At 44.8% G+C, this 18,020-nt stretch overlaps 1 protein-coding gene across 9 annotated transcripts in view; it reads left to right on the plus strand.

The window, feature by feature from the left end:
* Positions 1–18,020, plus strand: part of LOC113885608 (WASH complex subunit 2-like) — a 45,311-nt gene that overhangs the window by 17,233 nt on the left and 10,058 nt on the right. For 5 of the 9 annotated variants that reach the window (XM_027531155.1, XM_027531159.1, XM_027531162.1 and 2 more), the window contains exons 10-22: positions 412–499; positions 1,105–1,176; positions 1,883–2,001; positions 2,705–2,765; positions 3,784–3,843; positions 4,221–4,394; positions 6,515–6,642; positions 7,695–7,781; positions 9,757–9,858; positions 11,246–11,377; positions 13,613–13,776; positions 14,380–14,482; positions 16,564–16,719. In XM_027531155.1, coding sequence (XP_027386956.1) covers positions 412–499; positions 1,105–1,176; positions 1,883–2,001; positions 2,705–2,765; positions 3,784–3,843; positions 4,221–4,394; positions 6,515–6,642; positions 7,695–7,781; positions 9,757–9,858; positions 11,246–11,377; positions 13,613–13,776; positions 14,380–14,482; positions 16,564–16,719 — 1,446 coding nt within the window. The remainder of the gene's footprint in view (positions 1–411; positions 500–1,104; positions 1,177–1,882; positions 2,002–2,704; positions 2,766–3,783; positions 3,844–4,220; positions 4,395–6,514; positions 6,643–7,694; positions 7,782–9,756; positions 9,859–11,245; positions 11,378–13,612; positions 13,777–14,379; positions 14,483–16,563; positions 16,720–18,020) is intronic. The other 4 variants (XM_027531156.1, XM_027531158.1, XM_027531161.1 and 1 more) reach the window with 1 other exon arrangement.

The raw sequence follows: 18,020 nt of genomic DNA on the forward strand, positions 1-18,020 counted from the left end.
TAATAGTTGAGCATCCCACATTGCCAAACAAGTACCACTTTCTTCTCCAAATATTAAGATTTTACTAGTTAGATCATTCAATATATATTCACATTCAGAGTTTCAAGATCCTAACACTCCTCCCCCCAAGGACCTTGTGGTATTTTTCTTGTCTAGATCTTCGAGTTTTAAAGTTGAAGTATTAAAAAAAAATAGAGAGCATCTCCCTTTGAAGGAACACTGAGTCCTCTTTCTCAGGTGATCTGTTATAGGGTGCATATGTTTACATTTATTTAGTGAAAACATATCTTCTCATCAGTCACCTTCTTTGCCATTGTTTGGATAGTTTTGTTAGGTGTCCCCAAATAAACTACTAGTTAGTCACAAAAAATAGTACAAACAAGTGATTCCTTCGGTCTTCCCTGGCTGTAGAAAAGAAGCAGGCCTACATCATTTGCTGATGAACTGGCAGCTCGGATCAAAGGGGACGCCTCGAGCAGGATGGAAGGGGAGCGCACAGGTACGTCGCCGCCTCTGAGAGGCACTGACAGGGCGGTGGGCCGTCGGGACCCCTCTCTGGGCTGCCCTGAGGTGGGTTTCCTGTTTAATTACTAAGGCATGAAAAGCATAAATTGCAGTTCTTACCAGGTTTGCTTCATAGATTCTCTGATAAGTAAACACTGGACTGCCCCCTTCCCCAGGAAAAATGCACACACACACATCTATATATGAAGTTTCAGGGGATTAATGAATAACGGAGAGAACCATCGGCCCCGGATTAAAAATCCCTGGCTTAGTATTTACTCCTGTATTTTATTTTGACTAACAATGTAGCATATAATATTTTCTAGTGGTTTAACAAAGTGGAAAGATATCAGAAGAAATCTTTCAGCAAGTGCAATCCTGGTTTGTGTGTGACCTGCTGTGATAGCTGGACCCTTCTGCCTTAAAAAGAGGCACTTCTGAGTGTCTTCTCTGGGTAGGGCGCTGAGTGGGTGCTCTGGTGGAGCAGACACACAAAGTTGAATGTCTTGCTCTCATCTTAGGAATTGTGAGGGTGGCGGATGTGCATGAAGCTTCAGTAGCGTAGACTGAGTGTTACTAAACTGTGAAATATTCTTCAAGCCTTATCCCCAGGGGAAGCAAAACCTCAGAAGACGTTGAAAGAGAAGAAGGAAAGGAAAACTCCCTCAGATGGTAGGTCTTTCCCCTTGATCCTCTTCTTTAGGAGGCTCTTGACTCAGGAAGGGGAATATCGCTTCCGTAATTCATTAAAATGCCTCTTTTAAAGCTGACAAATGAGATCTGTCTCCGTTCACTTTTAGAAAGGATTTAACAGCATGCTTTTGGGGGTGTGGGGAGAAGTGAGTGTGGGTTAAAAATGCTTTAAAGGTTTGATATACTAGATTTTACAGGGACCATTAGCTGTCTTTCTAGACATTTATAAACTAGGGATTGCTAGCATTTGTTTTCAGTAAGGAATATCATATCAGGCCCTTTCACGTTCAGCAGCAATGTCCATTGTATTTCCACTTGGGGCTGTGTCAGTCTCATCTCCCCTCAGTCTACCCTTCTGTCGCTCAAATTCTGGTAGGATAGGTCTTGATGGCAACTGAAGCATATACTTGCTTCAGAAGAAATGAGATGAAAGGGATCGCCTGCAGAGTTCACTCTGCTCCAGACGCTTAACAGACTTGAGAGTGGGAACCCAAAGAACCTTTTAAGGAATTCGATGGGTTTTTGTCTGAAGGCCCTCAGACCACCAGCATTCAAATAGTGCTTATTACATATGGTTAGATAAACTCCCTGCCGGTTGTGGAGGTATTGTAATGTTAATCCCCAGAACTGGAGTTCCAAACCCATCTTTAATTCTCCATGCAAAGCATTCCCTTCTGTTTGCTAGATGAAGAAGATAACTTATTTGCACCCCCGAAGCTGACAGATGAAGACTTCTCGCCGTTTGGTTCTAGAGGCGGCCTGTTCAGTGGAGGGAAGGGACTTTTTGATGATGAGGATGAGGAGGTAAGCCCGTGGTAATCAGTGAAGCTCTCCATAGCTGTGTCATGGGTTTGCAAGGAAGAAAGTACTTTCAGTTCCTTTAGTAAGGAAACAATGGCTTTTTAGTTGGAAGTTGCTTCTACTTTCATATTTTAGGAGATTTTGAACTAAGGGTCACAAAGTGAGGAAATACTGTATCTTGATGCCTTTGTTAAGTAGGGAGAGGATGTGAGAGTGTTAGTAGTGAAAAATTTACATTTACTGCTTAAGTGGTTGTTTCTTAACGTCTTTTATCATATTCTTACATGTTTGTATTTAATTTCTCTATAGACTAAATTGGGCTTCCATGATGGCTCGGTGGTAAAGAATCTGCCTGCCAATGCAGGAGATGTGGGTTTGATTCTTGGTCCAGGAAGATACCCTGGAGAAGGAAATGGCAACCCACTTCAGTATCTTTGCCTGGAAAATCCCATGGACAGAGGATCCTGGAGGGGCTACAGTCCATGTGGTCACAAAGAGCTGGACATGACTTAGCGGTTGAATAATAACAATAAGACCTAAACTGTTTCAGGGTCTGATTTCATCATAGTCTTCACTTTGGAATTGATTTTCTGTCAAGACAGTAGATGTGTATTTTTTAAACTTTATAAGACACTTTTCTTTAGAAGTCTTGAAATACAGCTCCGTTTTCCTGTGCTGTTTTTGAACTGTGTTGTTTTATTATAAGCAGAGTGACCTCTTCGCAGAAGCCCCTCAGGATCGGGGAGCTCGAACCCCTGTTAATGAAGGTGAGCGTGGATTGAGGCTGACTGTGCTTCTTCGTTATAGATTTCCAGAACTGGTTCCTTCCTGTCAGGAGATGGAGCCCTTGAAGTTATCCCCAAACTTTGTTAGGCAGGAAGCTGTTACGTTCGCCTTCATCTAGTTAAAAGCGGTTCATTTGCACTAATTCGTGTCTTGCAAAAACAAAAAAGTACCATTTGTAAACCCATATCACAATTTTGTCTCTTTCATAGAGAAAGCAGAAAAAGTCAACCAGGGAAAGCATTCTGGCACTGTTGAGGACATCTTAATTTAATCAAGTTCAGTTCAAAGAAACATTTCTGCAATTCTGCATCTAAATTGGAGACCAGTACTGCCTTAGCCCAGTGTACATTAGAATAATTTGTGACATTTTTAAGCACACATATGCTATTAAAAAACTTAAAATCCGTTAGGTCTATGATAGTCTTGAGAATTGGGAATGAGTTATTTTAAGTGACCTGGTCTCCCCAGGCCAGAAGTCATCAGATTTTGGACTACTATGATGCTGGCTGACCTGATTGTCTTGAGGTTCCTACTCTCCACTTGTTGGCATCTGTGACTTGCCTGCTTTCCTGCTTTCCTGTTACTGTCTTCGTTTTGGGCACTGACGTCTCAGATATTTTGCTGTTCGTTTTTTACTTGCATGTTCTCATAAACGGGATGGATGGAGTCGGAACTGTTGAGCCCTGCTTGCTCTGCTCCCGCCTTCCCCATCTGTGCTCTGCATCTTCCTTGGCCTCGGCAGCCAGCCCCACTGTGATTGTCCAGAGTCTGTGATCTTCCATGGGAGTCACAGCCTAGATTGGATTAATACCAAGAGAAAAGTCATGACGTCTGTAGAGAAGATAATACTAAGGAACTTTTAAATGGCTCTTTGAGGAAAAATTAGCTTTTGAGTCTCCTGTTAGCTCTGTGTTGTGCTGTACATATTTTAGGAAGGTGCGTTTAGCAAGGAAGGTTGCTTTCTTTGTTGAAATGTTCTCTCTCTGTTTCTCATTTTAGCATCTTCATCTTCTAAACCTGGAAAGAAAATCCCGGCAGGAGCTGTTTCTGTATTTTTAGGTATCATAACTCAGAGTTTGTTTTTGATAACTACATACTGTAGTTTTGTGTTTTTAATACTGTCCTCTTCCAAGAGCTGACTAGGGAGGAGAGCAGGAAGACCTTCAGAGGGCATCCACAGAGAGCTCACTCACCTGTGTTAGCTCCTGTTCCCTTAGAAACCAGCAGCCTTGGGTTTTTGCAGTCTGGGTATCAGTTGGTTTCCCACTGTGGGACGATCTGTATCAGTAAAGGATGCACGTTGTTGGGGCCTGTTAGTTTGTGGATGAATCGGAACTACAAGTTCTGGTGGTGGAACTGTGTTTTTTCTTTCTGTGAAGTCAGGAAGCCCACCCACAGTGGCTCGCAGCTGGTCTGTCCTGTCCTTCCACCCACAGGGGATACTGATGTGTTTGGTGCCACCTCTGCCCCGGCACCGAGGGAGCCCCAGAAGCACGAGCGGCCCCCTCCAGGGAAAAGCGCGTACGTCCCAGCGTCGGCTGGCCTCTTCGATGATGACGACGATGACGATGACTTTTTCTCGGCATCCCGTAGCAAACCTCCCAAGACAGGTACTGCTCCAGCCTGTGTTTCAGGGAAGGTAGCTGGATGAAGAATGTTGACCTAAAAGGCATGAAGTTCCTCTGGTTCCTCAGCTCTCGTACAGTGCTGGAGTCCCTTCTCAAGCGTTTCTGTCAGAGGCGTCTCATCTCTATTCGGTTATGGAGCCTCGGCAGTCTCTGTGTTATGGACCGATCTTTTCCTCTTTAGAAACTAATTACTAGGATTGTCTTCCTCAGAGGGAGAAAAAGCTGCTCCCCTCTAATATGATCAGGATTCTAGCTTGGACCTTCTCAGTTACCAAGAAAGTTTTAATTGTGCTTTCTTCCGGCGTCCTTAGTAAACTGTATGTGAACAGACCATCTATGCCAGGTATCCAGTTCCAGGTGACCTTGGCTTTTCTCTTCTGTGATGGAGTTTTCGGCCCCTTTACCGCTTTGGCACTGTCCTTTCTTCACCCCTCAAATCTCAGCCATTGCATTCCTGAAGTCACTCCTCTGAATCAGTTATTTAATGAGCAGATGGCTCTCCCAGGACTGTTGTAAAAATGCAGATTCCAGTTCAGTGGATTTAGGGTGGGGCCCTTGAGTCTCCGTTTCTAACAGGCTCCCTGGTGGGCAGAGATCACTGGTCCGTTTGTTGCACTTGGAGTGGCAGAGGGTTTGATTCACTGGTTTGTTTTCCGGAAGAGAGAGGTAGACACTGCTGAGGTGCACACAGTTTCCAGCTACCTGAGCAAAGAGCTCTTTCTCCTAAGGACGTGGACCAGGATGCATCGAGAAGCAGGCTGTTCGACTTGAGCTTATTTTCCAGCAATAAGTGTGGAGTAAGGATAGCAGCAGAAATGCAGGGGAAGTGATGGCCTGGTTTTAAAAAGCGTGCAGACTGGACACGTGATACGCTCACATCTAGGCTGGCTGAGAGGACAGTGAGTAAAGGCTGTACTGCTTCCCGGGGCTTGGAAGGCGTCTCACTTGAGTCATTAACTCATTTGGAATCCCAGGTAAGTGGGCGCCACTCGGCTGGACCTGCTGCTCTCCTGGGACATTCAGGAACCAGTGCCCTCACTTCAGGGACACACACCTCACACCTCATTCAGTGACGCGGTGCTTGTGGTTGCGAAAGGTTGAAAACCACCCACATAGTCACCAGTGGGGCAAACTACGGTCCTTCCATTTAGTGGAATTTTGTGAAGCTGTGAAAAAATGGAAGTTTATCTGTGTTGACATGGTAAGATATTACACCCTAGGTATTTGGAAGGAAAATTGCAAATCATAAGATTTTTTTTTAATGATGTTATTCAGAGCCATGTTTGTGAATTGCTAGAGTTAACATGTTACTATATCTTTTGTGGAAATTAGAAGTATGTGCATCAAACTCTTCCTGCTGGCCTTCCCGTTTGGGTGGGCAGGTGGAATTATGGGGCATGTTTCATTATTTGATTCTGTGTAGTTCGGTGCTTTTAAAGAAGTATTTATTTACGGCTGTGCTGGATCTTCTTTGCTGCTCGTGGCCTTTCCCTAGTTGTGGGGAGCGGTGTGTGGGCTTCTCGTTGGGTGGCTTCTCTTGTTGGGTGCACAGGCTCTTGGGAGCACAGGCTCAGTTGTCCTGAAGCGTATGGGATGTTCCCGGACCAGAGACAGAACCTGTGTCCCCTGCATTGGTAGGAGCATTCTTTACCCTTAGATCTTCGGGGAAGTCCCTGGCTTTTTTTTTTTTTTTTTTTTCTTGGCTATGCAGCTTGTGGGATCTTGGTTTTCTGCCCAAGGATTGAACCTGGGTAGCAGAAGCCAGCCCTCACTTCTCAGATTCCTAGAGCGGTTGACTTGTCAATGATCTTTCCGTAGGTCCCTCTCTGCCTCTTAGGCCAGTCCAGACCCCTCGAAGCGCGTGCCGCTGCTTGGAGAGGATGCAGGAGATAGTGAAGCTGTCTGCCCTGTGTGTTTCACTGGAGTAGCTCTCATGCTCTGTGAAAAATTCCAGCTGGTCCACTTAATATTTCTTCTGTAACTAATCGAGCAGTAACATGCTTGTTCTGTTTATTCTTTGAGAGCGAAGTTGTTTTCATCGTGGAATTCTGTGGTGGGATTTCTGACTTTGTGTAACTTTACGCCGTGGTTTCTTTCTAAAGACAAAGTCGAGTCCACTGCCGGTATCTTTGACGATGAAGAAGGAGATCTGTTCAAAGAAAGAACAGTGGCTTTGCCAGAAGCTACTGTGAATCAGACAGATGAAAACAAAGCAAGAGCAGAAACAAAGGTGAGCAGGAGGGAAGACTAAACTTAGGTGTGAATCTATGGGGCATTTTGTTAATTCATCTGGAACCCACAGGGAGGTATTGCTTCCTTGCAAATGTATGGTGAACTTCAGATGTGTAGAGTGTTGAAAGAATACAGCAAACACCCAAGTAACTGCTACCGCCTAGAGTAAGCGGTTACTGGGTTTTACCTTCCCGAGTGGTTTAATGGGTGTGTTAGATGGACGCATTATCATGTGCAAAAGAACATTGCTTTACTTCTGTCATTCCTCCTGTGTGGATTAGCTGCGATTCTTCTGAACAGAAGAGCTTTCTCTCCCCCTTCTTTCTTGTCTTTTTAGTATCATTATAGAATCATGGATTCTCCATTCATTATCTTATAATCCATTAACGTCGTTGTTTTTTTGATGCTCAGATTGACCTGTCTTTGGCTAGAGGGCTGCGTCCACCTCAGTCTTTAAGCCCTGCTCGCTCCTGTCGCTTCCCTTGCTATCCTGCACAGCTCGATCTGTCCTCTTGCTGAAGCACATCTCTTGTCATGTGTTCCTATGAAACCCTGGCCTTGCTGCTGCCATCCACCTGGGTGCCAGCGTTCAGAACTCAGCAGGCTGCTACCCCGGCTCCAGCTATACACATCCCGTTTGTGCTCTGCACGCTGTGGGCAGTCGTTCCACACTGACGCCCCCAGAGGAGCCCTCTGCTTTACCTGGTTTTTCTTTTCTTTGATGGTTCCCTCTGCCCAGAATGTCCTTGCTCGAACCATGGCCCATGTCTAGGTCCCATCTGTCCTGAGAAATTTACAAGGACTGCTGCTTCCTTCTTTCCTAACATATACCGATTTTTAAATCCTTTTCCATGGTGCTTCTCTTTCTGCATTAATTCTTTATATGCACCTGATGTGCGGCCAACGGCCATGATGTTTTCATTCCTCTGATGCGTGGCCTGGGACCTTACCTAGCAGAGAGTCAGTGCATCTCCTGAACAAGTGAGTGAATGAACCCTTATTTCCAGGTTTCTGGTTTGTTAATTCTTTAATTGTTTCTTTTCAACAAAGGTTATGCTACCTTCCAGCAAAAATCTCAAGCTCTCGTCGGAAACAAAGACTCACAAAGGTTTATTTTCAGATGAGGAGGACTCTGAGGTAAGGAATTCTTTTTCTCAGTTCTGGAAATTACTTCATGGATATGACAATGGGAACTATTTCTGATTCAGGATGTCTCAGAGGTATAAGACTCAGTCAGTACTTTAGTTCTTTCTTTGAAAACAATGTTTTGAGAACACATGGCATTTAGAAAGCAATGTGCGTACAGTCCTGTCACTGTTGGGTTTAAATCCAGTGCATCTCCTAGGAGGAAAACTCAGGATGCTCGAATTTCAGGCTCTGAATTGATGTGCAGTGTAATGAGGTGCTTCTTCCAGAACAGAAGTACACACACAGCTTCGTCTTTCAGGAGGAATAGGGTATCGTATGAACAGTGGGTATCGTATGTAGTGACACACACACTCTGTATCCCTGGAAGTAATAGACTTCCTTCACAGAAAAAGATGTGGACATGGCAGAAATTTACATGTAATTTCAGGAAATTGTGAACTCTGGGTTAGATGCTTGTGGTTTTTTTTTTTTTTTTTTTTAAAGCAACAGAGCCCTTTCTTTCAGTGAACTGTTGCCAGTGTGTAAAAGGCAGGAGAGGCATGGGAAGCTGGTGCTCCTCCTGTGTGGCTCTTTCTACCTAAACAGACCTATGGGGCTCTTTGGGGCCCAGGCAAAAACCACGGGGCTGAGTGTAGCTCTTTTCACTTAATGAACTCATTAGCACTGCACTGAGTAAACATTGATTCCATGATTAAAACGATTTCATCGAGAGAGTCTTTGAAACTGTGTTCTTGTCCTACTTGCCTGACTCTTACACATTGAAGATTTTCTTCCCGAGGGAATAGTTGTCCTATTTCATGTTTCTGATTCATGTAACTCAGTTTGCAGGTCTTGCTTTGCATTGTAGGCTGACATTTTACAGCATTTTGGAAGTTTCTTCATAATCTACCAGATCTTTGTCTAGTTTGCAACATTTCCTAGCTGTCATGTCAAGAGTACAAAAGATTTTAAAGTTAAAACTGAATATATATTTATTTAGAAGAAATCATATCCTACTCTCAGGAGGCATGTGAGGTGGTCTGGTAGAGACATTACTTTGCCAACAAAGGTCCATCTAGTCAAAGCTCTGTTTTTCCAGTAGTCATGTATGCATCTGAGAGTTGGACTATAAAGAAAGCTGAGGGCCGAAGAATTGATGCTTTTGAACTGCGGTGTTGGAGAAGACTCTTGAGAGTCCCTTGGACTGCAAGGAGATCCAACCAGTCCATCTAAAGGAGATCAGTCCTGGGATTTCTTTGGAAGGAATGATGCTGAAGCTGAAACTCCAGTACTTTGGCCACCTCATGCGAAGAGTTGACTCATTGGAAAAGACTCTGATGCTGGGAGGGATTGGGGGCAGGAGGAGAAGGGGATGACAGAGGATGAGATGGTTGGATGGCATCACTGACTCAATGGACATGAGTTTGAGTAAGCTCCAGGAATTGGTGATGGACATGGAAGCCTGGCATTCTGCAGTCCATGGGATCGCAAAGAGTCGGACATGACTGAGTGACTGAACTGAACTGACTGGTATCCTACTCTTATTAGAGGAAAAAGGGGTATAACTACATTAAACAGTGTCACAGGTCCAGTAATTTGAGAATCTAGCTTCTATTTCCATTGTTACATGTGTTTATCTCTCTGATTCTCTGGACAGAAAAAGGAAGTTATTTTTTAAGCATGGTAGGAAATTGATTGGCAAAGTTCACCCTGTCCTTTGCCATCTATCTAGGTGGGAGAATGGAGCCTCTGGGCTCCTGTGAGGCCGCCTGGAGTCAGATGTGGGTCTCTTCCTTCTCACCTGCACACAGCAAGGACAGAGTCTGGTGTGTGTTCCTCGAGGACTGTGACAGCCCGCTTTCCTCTCTGACAAGAGAGACCTGGATGGATGGCATCTGTTGTGCCATAAACTTCAGTATTTTATATCTGATACTTTAAAACTGATACATTTTATTAACCAGGAACTTTAATCTTGATCCAACAGGATTTGTTTTCTTCTCAAAGTGTGAGTAAGTCAAAAGATGCAAGTGTCCTGCCTAGCAAACACCGCAGCTCAGTCTTGCTTTTTGATGATGAAGATGGACAGGTAAACACTTTCTGCAACACAAGCTAATCGAGTTTTCAGTTGGTAGAAAACCATTGCTAACATGGCTGTGCATCCAGAGGCTCTTACAGTAGAACAGGGCGGCGGGAAGGCAGGCGAGCCGTCTGAGGGGCGGCGGGAAGGCAGCCGAGCCGTCTGAGGCACACGTAACACACACATCTCGGTTTTTATCTCAGTGATTCCTTTCTTAAGTTCTCAGCTGCACAGTGGGCAGCCCTTAGATTTCTTGACCCAGCTCTGTGCCAGACTTTGTAGATTGCACTTGTATAATCTGCCTTTAAGGAATAGTTTCAGGGGATGAAACCCAGTGATCTACAAGAGTGTCTCAGATGAAGTGGGAGTAGAGGGGAGAAGACAGCCATGTCCCTGCTTTGCTTTTCTTCCCCACCCTGGATGAGAGAGCAAAGTGGGGGAAAGAAATGAGAGGGAAGAAAAGCCCAGCCTTTGCTCTTACACAGAATCACGGGGAGGCTGAGCTCACGGGCTCTGTCATCAGGGCCCATGTTCATACCGTAGGTCCCCACATGCAGATCAGGGACTTTGGGCAAGTACTGATAACAACCTTGCTGAGTCTCCTCTGGCTTAACAGTCCACAGCGTCATTGTGACGGCACAGCACCTGGCACGCAGTAAATGCGTGGTGAATGTTACTCTGTCTCGGGCATCTCCAGCGAGGGCCAGGTCATTACTCTCACGGCCTTTCCTGCCTTTGCACGATTTCCTTAAGGGCTCCCTTTATCTGAGCTTAACGCTTCAGGGCCATTCACCTGTTGTGGTATATTGTTAAGAGTGTTTTTCTGTCTAACCTGGGCTCAGGCCCTTTGATGGTTTGTTCTCTCTTCCCCAGGTATGTGTCTTTCATAAATGTAAGAGAGTAGAGAAAGCTTCCCATTTCTTTCTTTTTCTTCATTGCTCTGGTTTGTAATTCATAGAAAGAAAGGTGCAGGCTGCCGGCTGCTGCAGGGGCTGTGCTGTCCCCCCGCCTTCTGTAGGCTTTGGGCCCTCCCAGTGAGCATAGAAGGCCCCCACAGGAGGCCCAGACGGAGCCAAGTTCCTTCCTGTTTCTGTGACCTTGTCTTCTTGTTACTCACCCTTGTGCTCCCACCCGAGTGTGCTGCCTTTGAATTCTGTTTCACTTCTATGACTGAATACAGTTAGAGAATATGGTAAGCGGTTGCTGTAGGGTTATAATAAGAGAGAAGTGGCATCTACTGGCACTGTATGATTTTTCCCCCCAAAGATGTTATATATATGTTTCACTTCACTGGAGACTTACTCTCTCATAATTTAACACAAGAGAATATCTAGTTTTTTGTTTTATGTGTTCAAAGCTGTCACACTCTTCTGACCCCCCGCTTTTTTTTTTCTAGGATAATCTTTTTGATACTCCAGCTGCTAAGAAGCAGACATCGTCTCTACTGACTCAGAGCCAAAAGAAAACAAAGCCCTCTGAGCCTCCCAAAAAGAAAGCATCTGCCTTACTGTTCAGCAGTGATGAGGAGGTGGGTGGAAATTTATCTCCTAGTGGGGAGTCGGGGTTGGTTTGATGGATTTAAGAGTTACGGCTGTCCTAAACATCTTCTTTTTCTCCTTAGTGTAGATCTAGTGAAATTTGGTTACTAAAGACTGTATTCACAAAATTGTCATTCTATTCTTGAAGAAAGATATTTATTATAGTACATTAACTTAAAGGTTAATCTTTTCAAAATACTTGGGCATAAAGTGAGTATGGTCCTCAAATTTATAATACATACTTATCCAAATGAATTAGGGCTTATTTCACGTTGCTGAATGATCGCTGTGTTTCACTGATCAAGGACTGTAGCTCGACAAGGCAGGAGTGGCTTACGCTGGTTTCACTCCTCGTCTGTAAGTCTTCACAGGATTGCCGTCTGGTGTCTGGAACATATATATTGTTGGAGCCAGCGGAGAGTACAGTTTAGCAGCTGTTCAGATTTAGCAGTGTAGGAAAAGACTAAGTATAATGATGATAATAACTGTGAGCATTAAAAATCTTCTTATTTCATAATAATTACTCTGTTTTAACATTGTCGTTAAGCTTTGAGGGTAAGATACAGATAGATCAATCATAGACATGTTCAGTTTTTTGTTGAAAGAAACTTAAAATGATACAACATAATTTGCTTTTTCTACTCAAACCTGTGAACGGTGATGGATTTTCCTTTTTTTTTTTTATTCTTTCTAGCATTGTTAGTGGGTTGTTCTCCCTGTGGTAATGGCCGACCATCATTTGAATTTTCTATCATATTATTGCAGTTCAGGGAAAATAAAAATACCAGCTAAAGTAGGGAGCAATAGTACCTGCAGAGGAAAGATGAACAGGCTTCCATTATAGAAAAGTAGCTTGACTTTGGCTGCCATTGAGGTCACTTGGAACCTGAGAGAGCACTGATCCCGATTCCACCCCTGGGGTTCTGAATTAACTGTTTGGGGGATGACCCGTCAGTGGAGTTTTCTGAAGCTCATTTGGGGGCTCTGGCTTGTGGTCAGTGTTGAGTCGGACTTCTTTAAGAAGCACTTCTCAAACTGTAACTTGTGAAGAAGTCACTGGATATCCTGTTAATGAAGGCAGATTCTGATTCAAAAGGTCTGGAGTTAGAACTTGAGACTCTGTATAACAGCAGCTGCTGCTTTACAAAACCCACTTGGATTTGTAAAGCTCTAAACTCCAGAGACCAAAGGATCACTTAAGCAAGTGCTCAGGAGATCCTTGATTTGAAGGGGTGAGCATAGCCAGGTGGGGTTTCCTTAAATGCTTTCTGAAGGCCAGATTCAGAATTTTGTGATAAGGATTACCTGCAGATTTCATTGTGTCTTATTTATGTTGTGTGAATTTTTTTTTTTTTCTTTTAATTTGGCTGAGTCGGGTCTTATTTGCAGCATGTGGGATCTTTAGTTACAGCTTGCAGATTCTTAGTTGTGGCACATGTGGTCTAGCTTCCTGCTGCTGCTGCTGCTAAGTTGCGTCAGTTGTGTCCAACTCTGTGCGACCCTATGGGTGGCAGCCCACCAGGCTCCCCCATCCCTGGGATTCTCCAGGCAAGAACACTGGAGTGGGTTGCTGTTTCCTTCTCCAGTGCATGAAAGTGAAAAGTGAAAGTGAAGTTGCTCAGTCGTGTCCGACTCTGAGCGACCCCATGGACTGCAGCCTACCAGGCTCCTGCGTCCATGGGATTTTCCAGGCAAGAGTACTGGAGTGGGGTGTCACTGCTAGCTCCCTGACCAGGGATCAAACCTGGGCTCTCTGTGTTGGGAGTCTGGAATCTTAGCCACTGCTAAGGGAAATCTCAGGGAAATCCCCTGCATGAGCTTTTTATGCATTTTTTTCCCCAGCTTACTTTGGAATTTAAAAAAATTGTAATTCAAATATCATTCTCCTCTAAAGTTGAGAGTTCTTGACTTTTTTTAAACATTCTTGTTCCTTCTCATTCCCCTTCATAATTAATTTTGTTCTCTGAAGTAGAGAAGACCCTTATCCTAACACAGGGGGAGAGAGAGTGTGGTAGGCAGTGATGGAGGGAGACGCCAGCAGCTGTGTGGGCTCCGCGGGCCTAGCTGTCTGGACTTGAGCTCACGGGAGCCGTGGACGTGGACTCGCCTCCAAAGCGGCACTTGGTTTGCACGCAGCTCAGCTTAATGAGCAGGATTGTATTTTATTTTTCAGGTTTCTTACTCGGGGTTGCCAGAGGACTTTAACATGTATTTTATCTTCTAAGGACCAGTGGCATGTTACTGACTCACAGACCAGCTCCACATCTGACAAGTCTAAAGGAGAACCTAGGGACCCTGAGCCCACCCACCAGGAGGCTAAGGCCGTGAAAAAGACCAGCCTGTTTGAGGAGGATGACGAGGATGACCTGTTTGCTATTGCCAAGGACAGGTGAGATAGTCCATGTAAGAAAGCATTTCGTCAGTGTCTGGTAACAGGTGAAGGTATTTGATGTGCAAGGTGTCAGTTTCTGGGAGTGACATGCTGATGGTTCATCACCTGGTGATCGTCCAAACGAGAGTGTCTTTGGTTTTCACTTGCACGGTATTCTCCTTTGGTACTGTGAAATGTTTTTCTTCATAGATCCTTACCTGATTTCTTCTGCTTATCTCTGCATGGCTTATGGGATCTTCATTTCCCAACCAGGGATGGAACCCATGCTCCCTGCATTGGAAGCATGGAGTCTTAACCACTAGGCTGCCAGGGAAGCGCTCTCCCTTTTTTTTTTTAACCTTAAAATACTGTTTTTCCTAAGTTTGTTAGGGGTTTAAGTATGATTTGTCTTTTTTTGTTTTTCTTTTCCCCCCGGGATACCCTAAAGAATGTGGAGTTTTGTCCAAGTTACTTAGGTTTGTCATTTGGATAGAAATGCAACTGTGTAAGGTCAACGATTGACTTGGTGGTATGTGGGTTCCTGTAGGTATGGCCTGGAAAGAATATTGTATTTTTAAAATCACATTTGCCTCCAGTTGGACTCTTTGTTTGTTTGTACAGCCAAAAGAAGGCCCAGAGAGCATCACTTCTGTTTGAAGATGATGCTGACAGCGGAAGCTCTCTGTTCGGCTCTCCTCCCACATCTGTTCCTCCTGCAACAACGGTATTCCTAACCTCTTAGCCCATGAAGTATCCTTGAGATGATGTTATGTGAATACTGATGGTCCCCTCAATGAGGTCCTAAAACCTAACCTTGGAGCCTGAATCTTGTGGAAAAACTCCTTTGCCTGACTTTAGAGATCTCCTGATAATGGTGTTTTACAGGTGAAGTACACGTGCAAAGCCTGGAGGAAAGCATCACACAGCCCCTTCAGTGCGAGTTGTAGGCATCTGAGTCTCAGGGAGACCAGGGAACAGCACAGTTGCTCCCTTCCGGGGTGGGGGGGGGGGCTGCTGGGCTTAGTCCAGGAGCATGGAATTCCGCGAACATCAGACCAGGCCAGTTAATGGACAGGTTATCCCTTACAGGAGCAGGTTTCAAGAGCTAACAGTTTGGTCCTGGATGGTAATTATTCACTATTATTATTAATAGTAAACAAGTAAAAAAGGAAGGAAATTCTGACAGGCTACAGCACGGATGAAGCTTGAGGACATAGTGCTGAGTGAAATAAAGCAGTCACAAAAGGACAATGCTGTGTGATCGTTCTTGCGTGAGTGCTTAGGGCAGTCAGATCCGTGGAACGACAAATGCTGTGTCATCGTTCTTGCGTGAGTGCTTAGGGCAGTCAGATCCATGGAAACAGTAGGACGGTGGTTACCAGGGCCTGGAGTGTGCTGGAGAGGGGAATGGGGGGTTGTTTAATGGGTAGAGAGCTTTGTAAGATGAAAACATTCTGGAGGTTGGTTTTATAATAATGTGGATGTACTTAATAGTACTGAACTCTCCACTTAGAAATGATTAAGATGGTAAATTCTGTGTTTTTTTAAATCAGCATTAAAGTTTTTCAAACACTGGTAATGGTGTGTGATAGGAAAACTCCATTAGTGCCTGTCCAGTCTAAATAGCTTTCAGCAGTCACATATAAACGGCATTACACCATGATCACTTGAGCTGAAGAATTAGCAAGTCTTCACGTTAATTATATCAAAAGGAGTATTAAGGGGTGAGAGGATGGTGGCATTACGGTCGTGTTTGTGCCGAGCTTGTGCTGAGCCCTTACTTGGTATAAAATGCTGTGACTGGCTAGAGAAATATACTGCTTGATCCTTTGAAATGAATGGATAAAGATGCATGACAGCTATCAGTGTAAGTTAAGAAGGCAGTAAAGGCCAGGCATAGATATAAATATTCTTAGCAACGAAGCAGCTGTAACTTACCAAAGGGAATGGGAAGATCTTTGTGGGTGACACCCGAGCTGAGCCTTGCTGGGACGATGGAGGATTGGCTTCTCTGGACAGTGGGGATCCGGTGTGGAAGAGTGGAAGTTTACGGTAGGTGTCAGGAAGCGTGAGGGTTGAGGAGGCACAGGTAGATGCGGGTTTAAAGCAGGGCCTGTTGATTATGTGTGAAGTGAAGTTGCTCAGTTGTGTCCGACCCTTCGTGACCCCATGGACTGTAGCTGACCAGGCTCCTCTGTCCATGGGATTTTCCAGGCAATAGTCCTGGAGTGGATTGCCATTTCCACAGTTAATACAAACTTGTGCACGTTTGGGATGGGAGACAAAGTAATCTGGTAGGTGTTTTCTTTTAGCAGGTCAGCTCTGGGTGATGACATACAGCTGAAATGTGCAGGGAAGGAGGGGGGCAGAGAGGAGAGGCTGCTGAGTGTCTGGTGGCAGAGGTTACAGGCTGCTTGACGGCGTCCACGAGGGGTTAACGACACAGGAGTCAACCACAGACTCAGGGCAGAAACTGCCGGCAGGTCTGAGACAGTGGTAGTTACTGCTCCTCCCTGTTCGTGCCCCTTTCCTCTCCTGTCCTGTCTCTGCTGACCCCAATGTTTAGCTAGTAACCCTGAAGAGGAGCACACGTTTGTCTTCCTCTATACATTGCCATGCTTGTCAGGCACACTTTGCTGTCTGTCTGTAGCCATACCGTGAGCCATGCAGAATCTTGGGTCCCTGACCAGGGATCGAGCCCGTGCCCCCTGCAGTGGAGGCGCCGTGTCTTAACCACTGGGCCAGCAGGGAAGCCCCTTTCCTTTTGTTTGTTTTTGAGGATGTCATTTACTCCTCTTTTGATAGAAAAAAGAGACTGTCCCTGAAGTACCGCCTTTGCTGTTCAGCGATGAGGAAGAAAAGGCGGCTCAGTCTGGAGTGAAACCTGCAGCTAAGAAGGCTGGGAGCGCCAAGGGGACCTCAGAACTTGGGAGAACTCCTGCGGTCGAGGAGTCAGGAAAGGTGGACTCTTTTTTTCTTGTATCATCTGTTATTTTTGTCTCTCAGATGTTCTTGTAAAACCCATACATGTACGCACTTACCCTTACATTTTTCTACCACAGAAAATGATGACTCAGTTGTTGAAACTTTTGAGAACACTGAAAAGCATGAAGAAGACAATACCTGCTCTCACTGTTCCCGGAGGTCTCCAGCGCTGCTCGCGCCTTTGCTCTCTTTTCTAGGTGCGTGTGCACGCCGTGACACGCGTGTGTGCACACCGTGACGCGCGTTTCCCGGGTTATGTTACTGTCAGTGTTTTGCCTTTCTCTGTCTCAGCTCCTTTTTCCTTTTGGTTTTCTCCCTGCACATCTGTCCTTTTTGACTTACTCTGTTCTCTGGAGTCTGTTTCCCTTTGGTTTCTTTTAGTTTCCACTTGTACTTGAATCATAGTGACAGCTTTAAAAAAAAATATTAACTAAAATTCATACTTTATTCAGATTTCTTTAGTTTTTAACCTGATACACCCCCTTTTTCTCCAGGATATCACATTCACTGTGACAACTTCTAAGAAGATTTTCATTTTCATTTACCAGTCTTTGATGCTATTGCCTGTGAATTACAGAGTGGAGTGAATTGTTTCTTCTGCATTAACTTTCTTCTCCTGGGATGTCTGTCCTCTCCTATAGGAGGCCTGTGAATAAGACTGCTGGCTGCATCTGGGAATCGGCAGTTCGTTCAGTCTCTGCCTTTCTCTCACTGGTAACTTTTCTCTACTGTGTGTGATCGGCTCTCTTCTAGCGCCTACGTGAAGAAATGTCACAAACACTTTTGCTGTTGAGGCTCCGTGGGGCTACAGTGATGCAGACGTTTTCTCTGTATCTGCGTCGTTGTGTGACTTTCTCTTCTCATCACCTCCTCGTGGGCCTTTCCTGTGGTGCTGCGGCCGCTTTCTCCCTGGATTCCAGCTGCGGGTTGCACTGCTGCCTCCCTTGCTTGAAGATAAGCCCCTTGAGGGTTGGGGCCACGTTCGTTTTGCTATCCATGATATCTGGGAGAGTGCTTAGGGCGTTACCTTGCACCAAGTAGCCACATTCAAACTCACATATTTTATTTAAAGAAGCTTATTTTCTTCGTGGTTTAACCATTGTGAAATTAGGATGCATCTCACAATTGATGGCATGTTTAATTAGAAGTTGTTCCTTTTTTTTTCTTGGCAGTTCATACAGGAACAGTAGTTATCCTAATCAATGGTATCTTGCCTGAAACGTGGTGCTTGTTGAATGAATGAATGCTGCATTTTACGATTATTTTAGAGATTCTTC

The sequence above is a fragment of the Bos indicus x Bos taurus genome, chromosome 28 (assembly GCF_003369695.1).
Source record: "Bos indicus x Bos taurus breed Angus x Brahman F1 hybrid chromosome 28, Bos_hybrid_MaternalHap_v2.0, whole genome shotgun sequence".
Taxonomy (NCBI): domain Eukaryota; kingdom Metazoa; phylum Chordata; class Mammalia; order Artiodactyla; family Bovidae; genus Bos; species Bos indicus x Bos taurus.